At 58.5% G+C, this 18,985-nt stretch overlaps 1 protein-coding gene across 1 annotated transcript in view; it reads right to left on the bottom strand.

The window, feature by feature from the left end:
- Positions 1 to 18,985, bottom strand: part of ARHGAP26 (Rho GTPase activating protein 26) — a gene marked incomplete at its 5' end in the record, with an annotated part of 119,577 nt that overhangs the window by 84,110 nt on the left and 16,482 nt on the right. Inside the window, 9 exons of the mRNA XM_084268755.1 lie at positions 4,436 to 4,530; positions 6,694 to 6,794; positions 7,113 to 7,242; positions 7,952 to 8,056; positions 8,875 to 8,985; positions 12,148 to 12,249; positions 13,793 to 13,864; positions 14,225 to 14,286; positions 15,535 to 15,630. Coding sequence (XP_084124881.1) covers positions 4,436 to 4,530; positions 6,694 to 6,794; positions 7,113 to 7,242; positions 7,952 to 8,056; positions 8,875 to 8,985; positions 12,148 to 12,249; positions 13,793 to 13,864; positions 14,225 to 14,286; positions 15,535 to 15,630 — 874 coding nt within the window. The remainder of the gene's footprint in view (positions 1 to 4,435; positions 4,531 to 6,693; positions 6,795 to 7,112; positions 7,243 to 7,951; positions 8,057 to 8,874; positions 8,986 to 12,147; positions 12,250 to 13,792; positions 13,865 to 14,224; positions 14,287 to 15,534; positions 15,631 to 18,985) is intronic.

The following is an 18,985-nucleotide window of genomic DNA, read 5'->3' as shown; positions in this document are numbered from 1 at the left end:
TCAGAAGGGAGCAGGTGGATCTGACAACCCACCCCTGCTCGGGCAGGCACAGCACAGCTTGCCCACCCGGCCCCCTCCGTGCAGCTTACTCCCTCCAGGAACACCTGAGGGACTGAGCCCCGGGTGTGCAGAGCCTCCCGTGCCCAGGAACACCAAGCAGCAGGAGCAGCACTGCGCTGCCAGCCCGGCACAGGGACCCACATTACCCTAAGCCACCGAGCATCTGTCACCAGCCCAGTGAGATGCTGCTCCTGCTCCTGCCCGTCCCGTGCAGCCTGGCTGCCAGCCCTCTGTGCTGTGTTTGCAGAAGTGATCTGATGCACAGACTGACAGTGAGTTTTGTCAGGAAGCAGCACTGCCAGTAAGGCACAGTATCCATCACACTGGGGATGTATTTCAGCCAAACACCAGAACACAATTCAGGGGCTCATTTTGCCCTAACAAAGCGACAAACCACTCTGAACCTCCCACTGAGAAAGGCAGAAGGATTCACAAAGGCAGTGTGCAGCATCTCAGAGAATCACAGGGTTGGAAAAGACCTTTAAGATCGAGTCCAACCCTTCCTGTCCTGTGCTAAACCACATCTCTAAGTACCTCATCTACCCGTCTGTCACCCGGGGTCAGGGACTCAGCCCCTCCCTGGGCAGCCTGCTCCACAGCCCCACAACTCTGCCAGGGAAGAGCTTTTCCCTCCCAGCTGAGCTGACCCTGCCCTGGGGCAGCTTGAGCCCATTGCCCCTTATTCCATCTCCAGTCCCCTGGCTGAAGAGACCATCGCCCACCTCTCTGCACCCTCCTGGCAGGGCAGTGTAGGCAGTGATAAGGTCCCCCAGACCTCTCTCAGCCCCCCACAAACACCTGTACCATGGCACCACAGCGCCTCACTGCAGCGTCAGTAGCTCTGGCACCTCCTTATCGAGCAGGAGGAAGAGGAAGCCACGGGTAACAACAGATGAGACTAAAGATTTTCAGCTCCACAATGCTGAATCACCTCCACAGGAAAAGCCCCACGATTCCCCCCAGCACCCCTGCAACGAGCAACAGCATCTCCGGGTGTTGTTAGGAGCCCCCGGCCCGCACCCCATGCTGCATGTGTGCCTGTTTCCCAACATGCATCGCTGACCGTGGCAGCCCCTCGCTGGGAGAGAGGGGACGGATGGGGACGGGGAAGCATCAGCCGAGGCTGCCACCTCCAGGCTGCAGAGCCAGCCCGGCACCGCCACGCTGCAGCCTCCAGCGCCCGCAGAGCTCGGCACACACAGCTGGGAGAGCAGCACAGATGAAAACAGCCGACCAGAAAGGGGCATCTCCTCCTATCTGCTCACACAGGATCGGATACATAAGGAAACCAGATCTATATGCCGGCTGTACCCTGCCAGCTCCAGCTGGAGACAGGGATAACCAGAGCCCGGAGCCCGGGTGGCACTGCTGCCTCATCCCCCTGCCCCATCAGCAACACGGGCACCACTGGCCTGGCCATCATAAACCAAACTGGTATTGAAACCAGTACAGAGAGCTTAAATATGCTCAAATATGCTTTGGGAGAGCCTGGGAAGAAAGCAGAGTTCAGGTTACCCCCAGGGCACTGAGGAACTCACTGTTTCCACATGGAAACACCACAGCAGAGCCCAAGCTACCTGCACCTGCTACAGAGCTGCCCACAGGACATCAGCCTGTGACAAAGGGACAGATGTCACTGCCATAAGAGATGTTTTGGACACAAGTTCTGGGCAGCAGCAGCAAGGCCTCACGGATGGATCTGCAGCCCTCACACAGGTTCCACCCCGGAGATGCTGAAGCAGCAGCGCTGCTCTGGCACGGCTGCGGCACAGCCCAGGAAAGCCAGGTGACTGCCAGTGGGATGTGCACCTGGAAAGGTACCGTGGGGATGCACCACTGCAACCCCCAGCAAGGCCCCTTCGCCCTCCCCAAGGCAGGCACACACACAGCCCAGCCGATTCCCACTCCACACCCACGTGGGAGGGGACAGAATGATCCGATTGTCCATAGGACACAAGTGATGTGCAGGGAAAACCCTTCCTGCTCTCTTCAATCCATCTGTTTCCAAGTGAACCTTTTGAAAGGCCGCTTCAAATGCCTCTCCAGCAGCGTTATTCACCCTCCCTCCTGAACACCACCATGGCACAAGCTTTTCTCAGAGCCACAGCGTTCTCCCTGGGTGGGATTCATGGCAGGTCACCACCTGCACCTACCAGTTACCAGACACTCTTGCTGGATGTTGCTTCCACATCTAATTCTCATTTTGAAGTTGCATATGGACAAGAAAGAGGAAAACGTCTGCAAATCAAACCCCAGGACAGAGAAGCACCTCAGGGACGTTTGCCTTAATCACATCCAGACTTCCTGCTTGGGGCTGAAGAACAAGACATCAAGTTTCAAACTTCTCTATTAGTAGAGACAATAGAAAAACCCAAACACAAAACAAAAAGGAAAACCCCCCACAAAGAGCCCAAGGCAAAAAGGCCACTGCACAAACCAGGCTTCTGCCAAGAGCCACAGCCAGCCCCTGGTCACAGACACCCTGGCACTGGTGGTCAGTGGCCCTGGGCAGAGCGAGGGCTGAAGCTCTGCCCGTGCTCAGGCCCTCAGCCCATCTCCTCCAGCACAAAAGGGAAAGCAATGCCTGTGTGGGCGTTACCTTCCAGCCCTGCTGACCTCCCAGGCAGCCAGCACAGGTACCCCAGCACCTCAGCTGCAGCTAGGCACCTCTGCACAAGGAGCTCCAGATCACCAGTGGTCCCAACACCAGGCGGTGAAGCCCGGCCCCACTCCAGAAGGATGACTGCAGGGTGGCACCCACGTGCCACCAATCCCCAACAATCCCAAGCCCATTCCTTGATACGTGCCCATCATGAGTGCTGGGCATGATGAAGGTGATCCCCAGCAGACCCTGGCCACAGCAGTGTCACCCTGACAGTGTCCTGATATCCCGATGCTCAGCAGGACCCCCCCAAGGAGGGGGAGGCTGTGGAAAAAACCTGTTGCCTCCTCTTCTTAGCATAACTGTTTCAGGAATAACCATTACTTTGGGCAGCCAAGGACAAATTCTGATACAAAAACAGGCAGTCTTGCCATAGATTGGGGGGAAACCAGGCTTTTCCTTGGCGCTGTGCTCTGGGCAGAGGGAATCTCTCCCAGCAGGAACATGTACGTGAAATGAGCAATTTCTCAGGTTTCCCTGCCTGCGCCGCTCCCCTGCCATTATTTACATTTAGCAGGCATATTTCTGGAGTAGCTCTTGATCCCGTGCCTAGCAGGCTCCAGACATCAAGGGAAAGGTTCAGCTGCCTCTGAACAAGCTGCAGAAGAAAACTATTGTGGTGGCTGGCTTCTCCTCCTACCAGTTTGATTTTGATTTTAGCATTAAAAAAAATATATCCTCAGGGCATGGGGAAAAAATAAATAAATCCCCACGTCAGCAGAAATACTGCAGCTTTCTGGAGGGAGGCAGAGCTACAGAGAGCACGAGGCAGCCCCAGGGTTATCTTATCCCTCAGCCAACGCAGGCAGAGCTCCATCTCCCCATCGCCCCAAGCCCTCCCTGGCACCGAAACGCTGCAGAAGCGCAGGCTGGGCTGGGGAAGATACCATGGTGTATTCCAGCCTTAATCAGCACCGTGGGCTTTAATGAACTTGGGTTTCCCCGAGATGTCCTGGTCATTCCCAGAGCAGCCAGCGGAGGGGGAAGGTGGCCAGAGCATGAACCGAGGGCACAGGCATCCAACGACTTTGGCACAAGCTTCTGTAAACCACGTAAACTTACTACGAGGAGGAAGATCTGAGGCAGTGACTAATACCAGTTGGAATAGCAACCCCAGCCTGGTTTTCCTGTTTATATAGGTAGGCTGTGCACGATGCTAATTAGATACGATAACAGCCTCTCGTTCCTGGGCACTGCAGAGTGAACCACACATCCTTCTGGTTCAGCCCCGCGATACATCGCGCCGGGAAGCGTTTTACTGCTTCAGGAGGAAGCGAGTTGGAAGTGCCTGGAAGTGCAGACCAGCCTGCCACTGCAGACCAGCAACAGCACAAAAGGGGAAGCTATTCCAACACATACCCAGGGCCAGAGAGAGGCACTGCATCCCTGCCAGAACACCCACAGAGCCCCTTTTCCACCCCTGCAACCATTCTCCTCGCCTGGCCGGAGGCTGCAGAAGGGCTCGGGCACCGTGAGAGAGACTTGAGTAAACTCAGCACCTTGTAAACTCAGCACTGAGTGGGTACATTGAGAGGGCCTGGCCAGAAGCGCCAGGGAGAAGCCTGTTTCCATGGACCAAAGCTTTCCTTTGCCAAGGGCAGGAGTAAAGGAGACGACAGACATGGGAAGGGCACGTGGCTGCCTGGCAAAGCCAAGCGTGGCTGAGCACAGCCCTTCCCTGTGTCCCCCCCTTGGGTGCCACTCAGCACTCACCGATCTACGGTCTCCACGTCGAAGCAGAACCTCTTCTCAATCGAGTCGGTTTTCCTCCGTGTGCAGGACTTGAGGGTAACAGCTTCATCCTCCCCCTGAGAAGAGACAGAGCTGCAGGTAAGGCCGACAGCGATGAACCCTGCGCCCGGCCCCAGCACCCACCCCGTGGTCAAACCTGGGGGGATCTGGCAGCTACAAGGGTGTATTCACACATCTGACACGAGGACTTGTCTCTTCACCCCTGCAAACCTGTTTAGCCCAAAAATCTTTCAGGAGGAGCCTTCCTTTCAGAGTGCACATGATGAATTAAATGCATCACAGCCCCAGCTGCCAGCTTTTCACTCCGGGCTGCGTTTTTGGCAGCATCCTTGCACAGGAGGACGCTGAACGGGAGCAAACACGTCTTCAAATGTTTATTATTTAACAAAGCAACAAGGAAACCATTCTCCTCTCCAGGCACTGCATCCAAGCTGTGCTGGGCTTCCAGCGTGCGATCGCAGGATCCGTGTGCACTGCTGTCCTCTGCTGGAGGAAATCCCTGCTCCATCCCTGCCAGTGCCCACATTCTCCTCCTGCCATGTCTGAAATCCACTCGTGACTCAAGAGAAAATGAATTCTGAACGAGTTCCCGGAGGTGGCCACTTTTCTGTGCTCTCTGGGCTGTTCTTGATGACACCTCAGCTGACCACCTTGTTCCCTGACTTCACTGATTTCCAGGAAACATATTGAGGGACCCAGAACAGACCCAAGACACACCTGAGAGCTCCCTGCAGAGCTTCTCCCCGGGGATCAGTACAGCCACCTGCACCCGCTCCTGCCCAGCCTGGCACAGGGCTGCTCCCAAGCTGCCCAACTCCCCATCCATACCCAGGGAATGCCCCTGCTTCAAACACTGATATCCAGCCACAGCCTGAGAGGCCGATCCCACGCACCATGTCCTTTGTGACCCACAAGTGATGGGTCTTCCAGCACCCCGACATCGCCTGTCACTTGGCTCCTGCTCCAGCCAGACCCCAAACACCCAGCAGCACAGGCACAAGCCCTGGGCTGCTCCATGCTCCAGTGCCCATGCTGGTCATCACCAATAGACTCAGCAGCCCGTTCAGAGCTGCCCCAGCACAGGCAGCGTGTGATGGCAGGGCCACACAATGCCACACAGTGGCTGGTGTGGCACAGCTGAGCAGGGCAACAGGGCCGTGCCGACACCAGGCAGTGCAGCACCCACACCCAGGGGTGCAGGGGAAGCCATGAAATGGGAAGAGGCCACATGAAACACTGCACAGCAGCTGATGATTACAGGGCTGGGATATCTGAACGCTGAGTTCCAATGAAGATGCTCCAAGGCAAGAGGAAATTAAATTTCAGAGCTGCCCTCTCCCTGCCAGCAGGGAGCCACTGGGCAGCCTGTCCAGCTGCCCGAGGTGCTTTTCTGGATGGGTGAATGTCTGCAAACAGTCCCAGCCAGGAACATTCCTGGAGGGACTATGGTTCCTGCTGTTTACAGAAGCAAATCCAGTCCCAGCTACAGCCAGGCTTATGATGCCCCAGGAGCAGGGGGGCACACAGCATGTTCCCGCACCCTCTTGGCTCCGAGGGGAGTCCCAGGCTCTCTGTGGCTCTTCCTAAACACAACCCACCTCACCAGCCAAGTCACAGGCACTGAGGATGGAGCAAAATAACAAACAGGTTCTCTTCTCTTGGTCCTGGAGCAGGAGCTGGGAGTCCACAGAGCTGGAGCATGGTGGGTGCACGTGGCACAGCCACACTCCACTCCCAGCCCTGACCAGCCTGTCCCCGGCACGGATGCTGGCACACAGCGTGTCCAGAGAGACTGGAACCAAAGGTGCAGCCAGGCACACTTCAGCTTTTAAAGGCCTCTCTGCTCACAGACAGAAATAAATAAAGGACAGACATACAACAAGAGGAAAATGCCCAGTCTCAGCCCAGCTGCTGTCCCAACAGAGCTGTGTGCTGGGCACACAGAGCTGGAGAGTAAAACACAGTGACAGGCGAGGGCTCTGCCCTCAGCACGACTGACACGTGGGCTTTTGGGCCCCTCTCGTGGGGTTTGGCTGATGGGGTTTTCTGGTTTGTTCTTTAAACGAGGTGCAGAGTTAATTCCCCACATGGCAGCTGAACCTGACCCACTTGGCTTGTGTCACCTCACCAAAGCCAGTTCCACATGAGGGGAGCCAGCAGCTCCACAGGGCTCCTCAGCAGAGGCCTGGGGTGCAGTCCTGCTGCCTCTCAGCACTCACCCCTTTCCCTCCAGACTTCTGGTCGAAGGGCACCATGGTTATCCGCTTCGATTCCCGCTGGTAGGTGCAGTAATGCTTCACCCAGGAAGTCCCAAAGTGACCTACAAAGCAAACACAGCTTTATTCCCAGCACCAGCGGGGTTTCAGTGTCTTCCCAGTAACAACCTGCACGTGTGGTGATCATTTATCATGACACATCTCTGTACCAAGGGCTCCTGTTGGACTTCATCAGCGAATTAAGCTTTATTAAGCTTTATTTATTCCCTGGGAGAACCTGGCTCCCACATTCCCACCTTAACATCCCACCCACCTCCCTCTCACAGATTTTGTACCCTGCCAAAATGCCCTACACCCCAATAAACCACCTTCCCAGGGTGCCCCCTCTCCCCACAGCCCTGGCAGGCAGCTCGGACACCTACGTTTCTCCTGCACGTAGAGGTAACCCTCCATGGTGTAAGGGCTGATGTTTTTGTGCTCGTGAGGGTTCTCCTTCATCTTCTTCATCAAAGACTCCACCTCCGACCTCGTGCCTTCAAAACGGTTCCTGGTCTGCAAATGAAGAGAGGAATGTCTTCTCCAGTGTGAGGGCCCAGCACGGCCTCCCCAGCAGCGAGGGGGGAGCAGAGGGGGGTCCCCACAGCCCCTCTGGGAAGCGGGACCCAGGAGCCCACTGCCAGCCCCGGGACTGCCTGGGCCTGGGGTTAAGCTGCAGGAGAGATACAAGCTGCCTGTGTGAGGAGTTTTGGGACAGGGTGCTTCAAAGGAAAGAAAGCAGCCTGTGCCCTTGGGAGAGAGAGTCCTTTTGTAACAGGAGAGGAAAGCAGAGCTGCAATGCCACTGCACCAACGCCCTGGACACGTCCCATGTGCAGCCACCAGCCACAGCTGCACATCAGCACAGGGCTCCGCTCCACAGCCCGGAGATGGGGGGCAACCCCCCCCCAAAATGTTTGCCAAATGGATTGAAACACTGGCTAAAATCACAGGGCAAGGACAGGGCAAGGACATCTGCCCACAGGCTGACTCCTGGGGAAGGGGAGCCCCTGCTTTTGGCACACCAAAGGGCTGAACCCGCTGCACAGGCTGCACACACCTTGGCCTGCTATTTACAGACAGGAATTTGCTCTCCAGGACACAGGCAAAGCCTCTGCTTGGCAGCACACACCAAAGAATGAGAATAAAGCCTGTGCTGGAGTCTGGGCAGGAGCGCTGCCTGGCTCTGCGGGGCAGCCACGCTGACAGGCACGCTGCACACTTACGTTCTGGATGCTGATTGTCAGCTCTGTCTTGAAATCACTGAAGTCCTTTGCAAGCTCGTAGCCGTGGTGGTAGAAGGTGAAAAGCCCCTGCAGAAAGGCCAGCAGCTGTGTTGGGGTAAAACGAAGTGAGATGGTCAGTAGAGACCCTCAGCTGCTTCCAGAGCAACCGCTGCCGTGGGGCAGCGTCCCCGCAGCACCCCAGGACACAGGGCTGTGCTGGCAGTCCCCAGGAACATGCTCTGCTCCTCACTTTGCTTCCAAAACCTCCTCTGAACGGACCCTGAAGCTGCACCCATGCTTCCTTCCCCCAAAGCCAAAGCAAACCCCTCCCCTAGCACCCCTCACTCGCTCTGTCCCCCCTCCCTGCCTCACTGAAGCCCTGGGGTCACCGAGAGCAGAGCCAGGAGGTGCAGAAGGAGCCAGGAGGCAAAGCAGGGAGCATGCTGCTGCTGCCCGTGCCAAGCCTCTCCTGACTCCGAGTTACCAGTGCTTAGGAGGAATTACCCCTGTGCAGGGCCAGGGAGTTTGGCACTTCCTGGAGTTTAAAGGCCTGGGCACCTGAGCAAAGGTAGATCTTCACAGCCCCATCCCCGCCCCCCTGGTGCCCCTGCACTCTTCCTGCCCTGTGAACATTCCAGTTCCGTTTGTTTCCCCAGCCAAACGTTTTTCTTTAGATTGCCACAGGCCCTGAGCCCAGCCCCCCAGGACAGACACCCCAGACAATAAACCCCAACACACTCACACGTGGCCACTGAGCTCTCAGCTCTGCACACCGAGGCCCACACAGGCGCTCTGTCCCCTCAGACAGGGCTGGGGGGAGGCAGAGCCCAGCCACCCCACAGCAGCGATGCCCCATGAGCCCCCCCTGCCCCTCCAGGTGATCCCCCACATTGTCTGGCTGTGGGGGCTCAGCTCTCACTTACAGGTTCCACAAACTCAAACATCTTCCTCTCCTGCACCTCTTGCACCTTGAAGACGTACTCCAGGGACACCTCGTAGAAATGCTGCCGAACCAGGTCCACCTGGCTGTCTGCCTGCAAGCCAGGGAGACCAGAGAGCACAAACCCAGTCACCATGAGCAGGAGCACTCGGCCTCCCAACCAGAGCACATCTGGGTCTAATGGGAACGAGTCCCTGCAGAACGAATCCAGCTTCAGACCCCAGCCCAGGGCTGGGCAGATGGCACAGAGATTAAACATAAACCTGATTCACACCAACTGGCTCTTTCTTCAGCTGAAAAGTGACTCATGTTCTCACCTCCCCAACAGCTGTGTAGAGAAGCACCCGCTGGAAGCTGGGAACATCCTTGACAAGAAAAGGCAATTCTCCACTTTCTGGATAGGGCCCAGAGCATCCCAGGGCTGAAGCAAGATGCACCCACCCCCCACATCCTCCCCACGAACCTGTCACTTCAGTGGATGAGCAGACAGCAAATCCCCTCTGCTCTGAAGCCAGAGCCCAAGTGAGCACAAACAGGGACATGTCCTGACCCTGATGCACAAGAACCGTGTGGGACTGGTGGAGTGGCTGCACTGAAGCTGGGAGAGGGACACTGCTGCCCCTCAGCTGCCATCATGTTCAACCCTTTGCAGCCCAGGGCATCACAGATGCCAGCGGTGCCCATGGGGAGGTCGGTCTGGGTGACCCGGCATCCCTCTGACCTCAGCACCAGTAAACTCAGCTGGCTGAAGAGCTTCACCCCCAGCACAAACCAGTGTGGAGTCATTGCTCAACAGGAGGCAAATTCTTCTGTGCCAGCTGAGGCTGGCAAGGTGCCCATGTCAGCATCACCCTCACTGTGCCCAGGGCAGAACCCCAGGCAGGAGGACGTGGCACCCCAGCAGGGCAGGACAGAAGCTGGTCCCATGCTGTGCACAACCCAGCTGGGAGATACCCACTGGCACTGGAACAGCAGCTCCTCCAATGACACAGCACGGAACAGCCCCTTTGCCCCCTGACCTGCCCCCAGCATGGGCCCTGCGTGCCCCAAGGCTCAGCCTGAGGAATGTAGCACCCCAGCTCCGAGAAGCAGAAGATATGATGCAACCCAGTAACTGTGCCAGGAGTTAAGCAGCAGATTAGACTCTGCGTGTTATTTAATCGCTCAGCAGCCAAAGCAGGGAGAATTCCCAGGGTTTCCTCCCCTCCCTGCCTCAGCAGTCCTGCGTGCAGCTGCTATCAGGCTCCAGATGTCAGACAGCACGGGGAGAATCATAGAATCCCAGACTGGTCTGGGAGGGACCCCAAGGGTCCCAGAGCTCCAGCCCCCTGCCACAGGCAGGGACACCAACCTCCAGCCTGGAGCTACACAAGGCTGCCCGGGGCCCCATCCAACCTGGCCTTGGACATCCCCAGGGAGCTTCAGAAACACAGCCTGACAAGTCTCCCAGCCACAGTCACCCCTCTCCCAGGACATCAGGGTGCCCAGCAAAGCTTCAGCTGGGGAGCTGGTGATGTTCACTTTCACCCCCACCCCGTCAGTGCTTCTCCCACAGGCACCTGCAGCCCCCTGCCCAGGACACGGCAGCGGGCTGGGGCCACAGCAGTGACCAGGGAGGTGCCAGATGAGGTGAACCCTCCCGAGCACCATGGATGCCACATCTCCAGTCCAGAGCCTGCACACCGGACGGCTCTTCCAAAGGCATCCCGGTCCGTGGGGCTGAGCCCCTCCCCAGCCAGGCGCCTCCCGGTGCCCCGGGCACTGAGGCCCCAGCTCCCGAGCTCGGCTCCAGCCTCCTCCCGCCTCCCACGCAGGAGCCGAGGCAGTGGAGGGCTGGAAGGTGCCAGCAGATGGCCCCCGCAGGCAGCGCTGCGCAGCACCGCGTCCCGCACCGCATCCCGCACACAGCCCCAGCACACAGCTGCATCCTGACCACATCCCACACACAGCCCCAGCACACAGCTGCATCCTGACCACAGCCCACACACAGCCACCTCTGCATCCCACACCACATCCCGCACACAGCCCCAGCATACAGCCCCTGCTGCATCCCGCACTGCATCCCGCACACAGCCCCTGCTGCACCCCACACTGCATCCCGCATCCCGCACACAGCCCCAGCACACAGCCCCTGCTGCACCCCACACTGCATCCCGCATCCTGCACACAGCCCCAGCACACAGCCCCTGCTGCACCCCACACCGCATCCCACACCGCATCCCACACACAGCCCCTGCTGCACCCCACACCGCATCCCACACACAGCCCCTGCTGCATCCCGCACACAGCCCCAGCACACCGCCCCTGCTGCACCCCGCAGCACATACCACCACCCCACTGCTCCGGGTCCCCAGCCAGCCCCGCAGGCTGTACTCCCAGCAGGGAAGCGCACCCTTCAAAGTCCCTGCCACAACCAGACAACCACAAGCAGCCCCTTCCCTCCCCCAAAAGAAATCCTCCCACTCCCATGGCTCTCAGTTCAGACAGGGGCTGTAGCAGAGGTTCAAGGGGTTATTTAAAAGCCACGGGAGTGGGACCCTGTCTCTCCTTGGGGTGCTTCTGCACAGCAGTTGTTTACAAACCCACACCACCTGTGTAAGGACAAAGCTGCCTTGCAGGCATGTCAGGCCTGATTCTTGTCCCCCCTTGGCCCTGCTTTGGTGGAAGATGATTACTTGTGCCACAGATGTACCTGCTGGCTCAAGTCCCCAATGCTGCTGGGCACCACACCACCACCTGAGCGATCCCAGGGCCCACCAGTTCTCCCAGAAGCAGCTCAGCGACACACCAGCATCACCAACACCTTGCCCAAAAGCAAGGGCCTGCATCCTGCCGGGACAACCCAGCGCTGGGCCAGTGCAGGGAATTCCCAACTGGGAAGAAGGGATTGCAGAGGCCTCATACTCATCCAGTGAGAGCATCTGGCACAACAGCTAACCACGTCCTGAGGCTCTGAAGCAGTTTAAAAGCACTAAGCCTGATCCCTCCTCCCACCAAGCACAAAGCCAGTGCAGCCACTTCCAGAGGCAGGAATGAGACATCCATGATTTGTGCCAGCACAAGGGAAGCCTGCAGCACAACCAGCTCCTTTCTCTTTCACTCTTTAATTATAAACTCTCTCTCCTTTCTGATTGCTGTCCATTTTGGAAGCTTGCTGGTTTTACAGCCAGGAAAATCAATGCTACAAACTGCATAAAGCATTCAAAAATCTTCACAGAGCTGCTGCTACACACGGACAACCAGAGGCTGCTCTCACCTCCTGCAGCTGGGATTCCTTCTTCTTAGAAGACAAGTTCAAGTGCTTTTCTAGGACACCACAGTACTTCTCTGTCTCCTTGTCGTATTTCTTTTTGGCATCCTGCAAAACAGAAGGAAAAGTGTGATGCTGAACACAATGGTACCCAGGCAGCCACGCGGATCCACAGCATCCCTATGGCATCAGGCAGGACCACAGGTCCTGGGCAGGAGCTAAACCCCTTCTGCACAGCAGGAGATGGGACCCAGGCCAAGGGCCATCACCTGGAAGCAGGCAAAGCTGCTTTTACCCATGAGCGTCAGGCAGTTACAGGAAAATGGCTTGTGCTGCCAAATTCCAGGACCTGGCAGAGCCCCTGCTCTGCTCCCAAGGCTCGGAGAACATCCAGGGCTGGTGCTACAATCACACAGCAAGGACAGCACTTGCCACCCAGCTAACCAGCACGTCGTCACCGTTCCCACACCATCCCTCACCACCCTTGCGATGGCTGATTCTTGGTGTCACTCAGGATGACACACCAAGCTGGCTGCTTGCGCAGGAGCATTAAGGGAGGATGCTGACCCTAAGTCATCCTTTGCACCTCACCACCCTGACATGCTGGTACAGAATCCCAGAATTGCAGGGGTTGGAAGGGACCCCCAGAGCCCATGGGTTCCAACCCCCTGCCCAAGCAGGGTCCCTAGGACAGGGCACACAGGGCGGTGTCCAGATGGGGCTGGAATCTCTCCAGAGAAGGAGACTCCACATCCCCTGTGCAGCCTGTCCCAGGGCTCCCTCACCCTCACTGGGAAGAAGTTCTTCCCCAGACTGGGGGGGAACTCCCTGTGCTCCAGCTTCAGCCCATCACCCCTTGTCCTGTCCCCACAGACACTGAGAAGAGGCTGCCCATGGCCCCCTGTGTCCCACCCTTCAGATATTGATACCCATTGATCAGAACCGACACCCACCACTGACACCTGTGAATAACCAGCCCCTCCCTGAAGCACCTTTTTGCCTGGTTATCATCATTTCAGCTTCATGAGCCAGGGCAGCCAGGCTGTGCCACACGGCGGTGCCGCTGCGGCCCCCGTGGCAGCGGGGAGCTGAGCTCAGGGCTGCCATGCGAACGCGGCCGCGCCGGGCTGGCATGTGCTTCTTGCAGGCAGCAGCAGGTTGTTATAACAACAGGAGAGCTGCAGACAGTGGTTTTCATTTCAGAACAAAGGCAGGAAAGAAAAGGGGGGGGGCAGGCTGTCTCAGAGCTGCTCTCAGCCACCCCGGTGCCTCCCTGGGCTTGCCCGTCCTGTCAGGAGCCGTCCCGATTCCTGTGCAGCCGCCCAGCAAGGCACCGGGGTGGGGAGCACAGGCTGGGGGGCTCAGGCAGCTGAGAACCCCTCTAAGAGAATGATTAGAAGAAAGAAAACAGCTCTCTTCAACCAGCAGCAAGTTTTAGGCCTTGGCACATTACTCTGTTGGGGGGGGACTCGGAACACTGAGGTGTTTTCCAAGGAGCAGGATCGTCCCCGTGTCCATGCCACAGCACCATGCCGTCTCCACCGTGCCCGTACCAGGCCCTGGCCGGCACCAGGGCCATGGCAGCACAGCTCTGGGCTCTGCTCCAAGCTGGAGGCTTCCACAGACAGTGGCTCAGGCTGCCCCATCCTACCTTAGCGGCCCCGATCTGCTCCTTGCGAAACTTCTCCAGCGGCGTGATCAGCACCTCGCTGGCGTTCTCAATCTACGGGCAAAGACAGGCACGACTCACTGGCTGCCCTGCACCCAGCTCAGCCCCAGACACCCGTGATGCTCAGCACCTCTTCCCATGAGACCCCCCCCAACCCACACACTGTGCCCCCTCCAGCTCTGCGCCGGCCAAGGGGCTCATCCCAAACCCAGTGAGCCCTACCAGCACCGTTTACCAACAACCAGATGCCATGGCTGGTGCTGTTCAACTGCATCCCCCACCAAGCCCACGCTCCCCTGGGGAGGGCAGGGGCACTGGGGGTCGCAGCCTCTGCACGTGGCAGTGCCCCAGCACACACCCCCCACCGCAGCACCGGTGCCACCACCCACCCTGCTCCCGCCCACGGGGCCGTACCATGCGCATCCGCTCGTCCTCCAGGTTCCGCAGCACCGTGGCAAACTCCTGCAGGGACTTGGCTGGAAGGGACATGCCCACACAGTCAGCATTTCACATTGTACTTTGAGAGAGACAGACTGGACAGGGGGGTTGGTTTGTGTCTGTTTTGGGGGGTTGGCTGTTTGGAGGCTTTCATCTTCACTCTCTCCCCAAAAAGGTTTCCAGTCGTCTACGAAAGCCACTGGAGGCAGAGCATCCCCAGTGCCACCTTCCCACCTCCCAGAGAAACACCACACCTCCACCCTGAGCCTGCACTGCCCCACAGCCAGCTGCAGCTCAGCCCCACGGCTCAGCCCCAAGGCACACGACTGCCAACTCACCGGCGTGTGCGGCGCAGCCAGTGGGAAAGCTGCTACCGCTGAGAGACTGGGTGCAAATGAAGAAAGGACGTTAAATCAGGGCTAAAGCTCATTTGCTCTCCTGGCTCCAGACAATGTGCACAATAAGCTCTAGAAGTCCAGCTGGGGCAAGAGTGGGATAACACAGAGTGAAGTAGCTACTGAAGTAGCTCTGTGGTGGAGCCGGGCTCGGAGGCTGCTCCTCTCCTGGAGACCTGGCACCTCGCAGCACACTCAGCCAGGACATCATCTCCCCATCCCAGCTCTCCAGTGCAAAAGGGCTGGATAATTGGGATGGTTTCAGTTACAGACAATCTGTTTCCTTCCCAGGCCAGCAGTGACAGGGTTAGGCCAAGAAGCCACAACTGCTCTCCCTGGGAAGGATTCAGCGGTGTTGAGCCAGGACCAACACCACTTCCCGAGCAGAATCCCAGAATCACCAGGTTGGAAAATGCCTTTAAGCTCATCAAGTCCAACCATTCCTGTCCTGTGCAGACCCAGATCCCTGAGCACCTCATCTCCCCTCTGTTAAACACACCCAGGGCTGGGGACTCAGCCCCCTCCCTGGGCAGCCTGTGCCACAGCCCCACAACTCTGCCAGGGAAGAGCTTTTCCCTCCCATCTGCTCTGACCCTGCCCTGGGGCAGCTTGAGCCCATTGCCCCTTGTCCCATCTCCTGGCCCCTGGCTGCAGAGACCATCGCCCACCTCTGCACCCTCCTGGCAGGGCAGGGGAGGTGGGGAGAAGGTCTCCCCTCAGCCTCCTCTTCTCCAGGCTCAACACCCCCAGGTCCCTCAACCGCTCCTCAGAGGATCTGCCCTCCCAGAGAAGCTCCTGGGCTCCTCGTGTGTTCCTCCACCATGCCCTGCCCAGCCTGGGGGGCTGGAGCACGGCCCCAGGGCTCCCCACAGCCCAGCCCCCAGCTCTCACCTATGCAGATCTCGTCGTCGGTCTCCGCGTCGCCGATGCAGCGGAATTTAAACTCGTTGAGGGAATCCGCAAACTTGCGCTTGGCCGCTGAGAGGTCTGGGGAGAGGGTGGGAGAAGGGAAGAAGCAGCTGTCAGGCAAGAAGAAAGCCCACCTACGGCACAATGCGGGCAGAGGAGTGATCCCAGGTGCAAAGTCCCCATGGAGGAACCCATCTGACAGGGATCCCCAGCACCAGGGAAGCCCTGAGGGTACTGCCCTTCTCCTGCACCCACCCCAGGGACAGGGGTCTGTAGGGCCCCTGGCCACCACCCACAAAATAAACCACAGGAGATGAAACCTCAAACACCATGTGGGAGGTCAAGCCCAGCACCACGGGGCAGCAGCAAACAGGGATGCCCGGTGGCACTGCCAGGGCAGCCCCCCAGGACACAGCTCCTCTGCCAGGCCCCCGCTCCTACAGAGGGGAGGCACCACGTATGGGTGATAACACAGAGGTTTATTGCTTTCCAAGCTGCAGATTCCCTCAGGGACCTGAATCCTATTAAGTTCTTACTTGCTGTGACCTGAGCAGGTCCAGGATGGGCTTTCTGAACCAGCCCTGTAACCAGCACACACGCTCCTGGCACCGCAAGGCGCTGAGGGGAACTTGTACTTGAGCCATGCCAGGGACTGGAGGCACACAGACAGCACAGACACGGTGCTCGCTCACTCCCCTGCGCTCTGCTTCGCTCCCAGGTCCAGGACTTCAGCAGGCTTTTCCTTTCCAAACACAGGTAGGTGCAAAACACGTGTGTGCACACTCAGGACACTGAAAGACAGCCACGAAAGGAGCCAAGCATCCTCCTTTCCCCACTGCATGAGAGAACTTACAGCTTTCTCCAAGCGTGACAGCTGCTCTCCAAGTGTCATAGAAACACAGAATCACAGACTGGGATCCCAAGGGTCTCAGAGCTCCAACCCCCTGCCACAGGCAGGGACACCAACCTCCAGGCCTGGAGCTACACAAGGTTGCCCAGGGCCCCAGCCAACCTGGCCTTGAACACCCCCAGGGATGGGGCACCCACCCCCTCTCTGGGCAGCCTGTTCCAGCCCCTCACCACTCTCTCTGGAAAGAACTTCCTCCAGTTTCTCATCTCACCCTTCCCTTCTTCAGCTTCACTCCATCCCCTTGTCCTGCCATCATCTACCCTTTGAACAAGCTGATTCCCCTCCTGTGTATAAGCTCCCTGCTTGGGCCCTGGGGCTAATCCTGCCCGCAGCTCAGGCCCAGCTGCCTTCACACGGCTGGCACAGCTCACCCCATGTACCCCTGACCGCTGCTGCACGGCGTCCCCCTCCCCTCGCCAGGGCAGCCGGAGGGCTCGGGGCCTTTAACCGGATCCCCAGCGCCAGGCAGCCTCCTGCCTCCTCTGGAATAACAGCAAAGATGACGTTAATGCCTCAAGGAGCCGTTTCCTCTCCCCCCTGCTCCGTGCCGACCGTCAGCCACCACCGCGTGCCGCGACCTCGCCGGCACCCTGCCCATGTTCTGCGCCGAGCAGCCTGAGCCGGCGGCATCCGGCACCACCGGCCCGCGGCACTCGTAAACAGGAGGGGCAGGAGGAGATAACTCCTGGTGCGACAGCGATAAAGGACGAGCGCTGGCAGCCGCTCCCCAGCGACATGGGCCGAGGCACAGGGGCACAGCAGATGCTAAAATTAGCAGTAGGCTGGGCCAGAAAAGGAGAGGGGGGCACACACACCTCTGAGGCAGAGCCCGGAGCGGGCACAGAGGGGCCCATCGTCCTCCCTGTGCCACCGTTACACCCGGATGCATTCCCAGCATCCTGGTTTCCTAAAAGCTTGAACCTCTCACATACGTTCTGGGGAGAAAATCCTCTGGTGGAAGCAGTCAAAGCTCCTGGCTGCGCCCAGGCAGGGGGTGTGGGGAAAGCAGGGTGGTCCCTCTGAGGACCAGCTCAGCCCTGAGACTTCTCTGTCCCCAGGGGCAAACCCCAAATCAGAAGCAGCGAGGCTGAGCCGTGCCCGTGGGGACACAGCGCAGAGGCAGCTGGCCCAGGGTGCCCAGACACAGGCACATACCCTGTGGCTGATGGCTCATTCCCGGGCCCCTCACACCTTGCAGCTGCTGTGCAGAGTGCTGCAGATCTCCAGAGAAGCAAGGAAGGTGCCATGTCTGACACAGCATCCTGGGAGGCACAAATAGCCCCAGACAAGCTGACGAAACACTGGAGCAAGAGACCTGTTGCTGCCTTGGGAGGGTCAGCCATATGCCCACCTGTGCTGGGATCCAAGACAAAACGCAGTGGAGAAGGTACCAAGCACCCTGCCCAGCTGCAGGGTGATGCTGGCACACGTGCCAGCACAGCCAGGGCTCCTCTGCCTGGCACACAGCAGTGTGAGGGGAGTGTGCCTCATCTACCAGCTCCAGTAACACACGTCGTGCTGAAATGATGACTGAGTGTGCAGCCTGAAGCCCTGGAGTCCTCCAGCCAGCCAGCCAGTCACCAAACCATCTATCCAGCCAGCCATACAGCCAGCCATCCCTTTCCCCTCTGCAGGCTGACCATCCCATGGGGGTTGCTATCACAGTCTCCTCCTCTTCCTCCCCCCCATGACTCCCCATTCACACCCCAGGCTGGGAGTGATGGGACGATCCCTTCAGCAAAGGCCACCTGACAGAGAACAGGCACACACACTGCACACAGCTACATCACCCAACCACCAAGACAAAATGCTGCTTCAGAAGCAACATGCAGCCTGCCACAGGGGCAGTCACCTGAGGGGAGCAGCCCCACGGGCTTCCCAGCACCGGGAAGAGGGGTTTTGCCCTGAACTGGGTGTAATGGGGGAAAACAGGGATGAGCAATGCAGGAGATGAGACCTCACAGAAGGCAGAGGTACCAGCAGGGACAGGGAGGGAACTGGAGCTGAACTCCAATGTCTGATCCCATTTTTCCCTGCAGCAGGTTGGAGAGAAGCGATCGCAGATGGAAAGAGGTGGCTGGGCCCCCCCAACCCTCACTGCTCATCCCCAAAACACCCAACATCACTCATCCATCAGCGCTGAGCAGCGTGAAGGGTGCAGGCTGGGATCTGCCTGGGGTTCTCCCTGCCTGGTAGGGCTTAAGCTGCTCCTGGGCAGCAACTCCTGAGCCACAGCTTTGCTTTTGATGTGAATGGGACCTTGGGTAACGTTCAGGAGCCAATTTCAGCTATGCCTCTGAAACACCACTCTGCCCCCATGGCAGGGGCCGGAGCACACTCAGCATCCCCACCATCCACCACAGGAATGGTGCAGAGTGGGGCCAGCTCCCACCAGGGCAGAGGGCAGCTGCCTGCGCCTGGAAGCAGCCACAGTTAATCCCTCTGCCCACCACTCCTCCCTTTCACCCAGCTCAGGGCTTGGTGCCCTTCTCCTCCAGCACCCCACGTTTCCCCCTCCACCAG

The sequence above is a fragment of the Gallinula chloropus genome, assembly GCF_964237585.1.
Source record: "Gallinula chloropus genome assembly, chromosome: 10".
Taxonomy (NCBI): Eukaryota; Metazoa; Chordata; class Aves; order Gruiformes; family Rallidae; genus Gallinula; species Gallinula chloropus.
The sequence above is the reverse complement of the archived record's forward strand: the minus strand, read 5'-3'. Positions and strand labels throughout refer to the sequence as shown.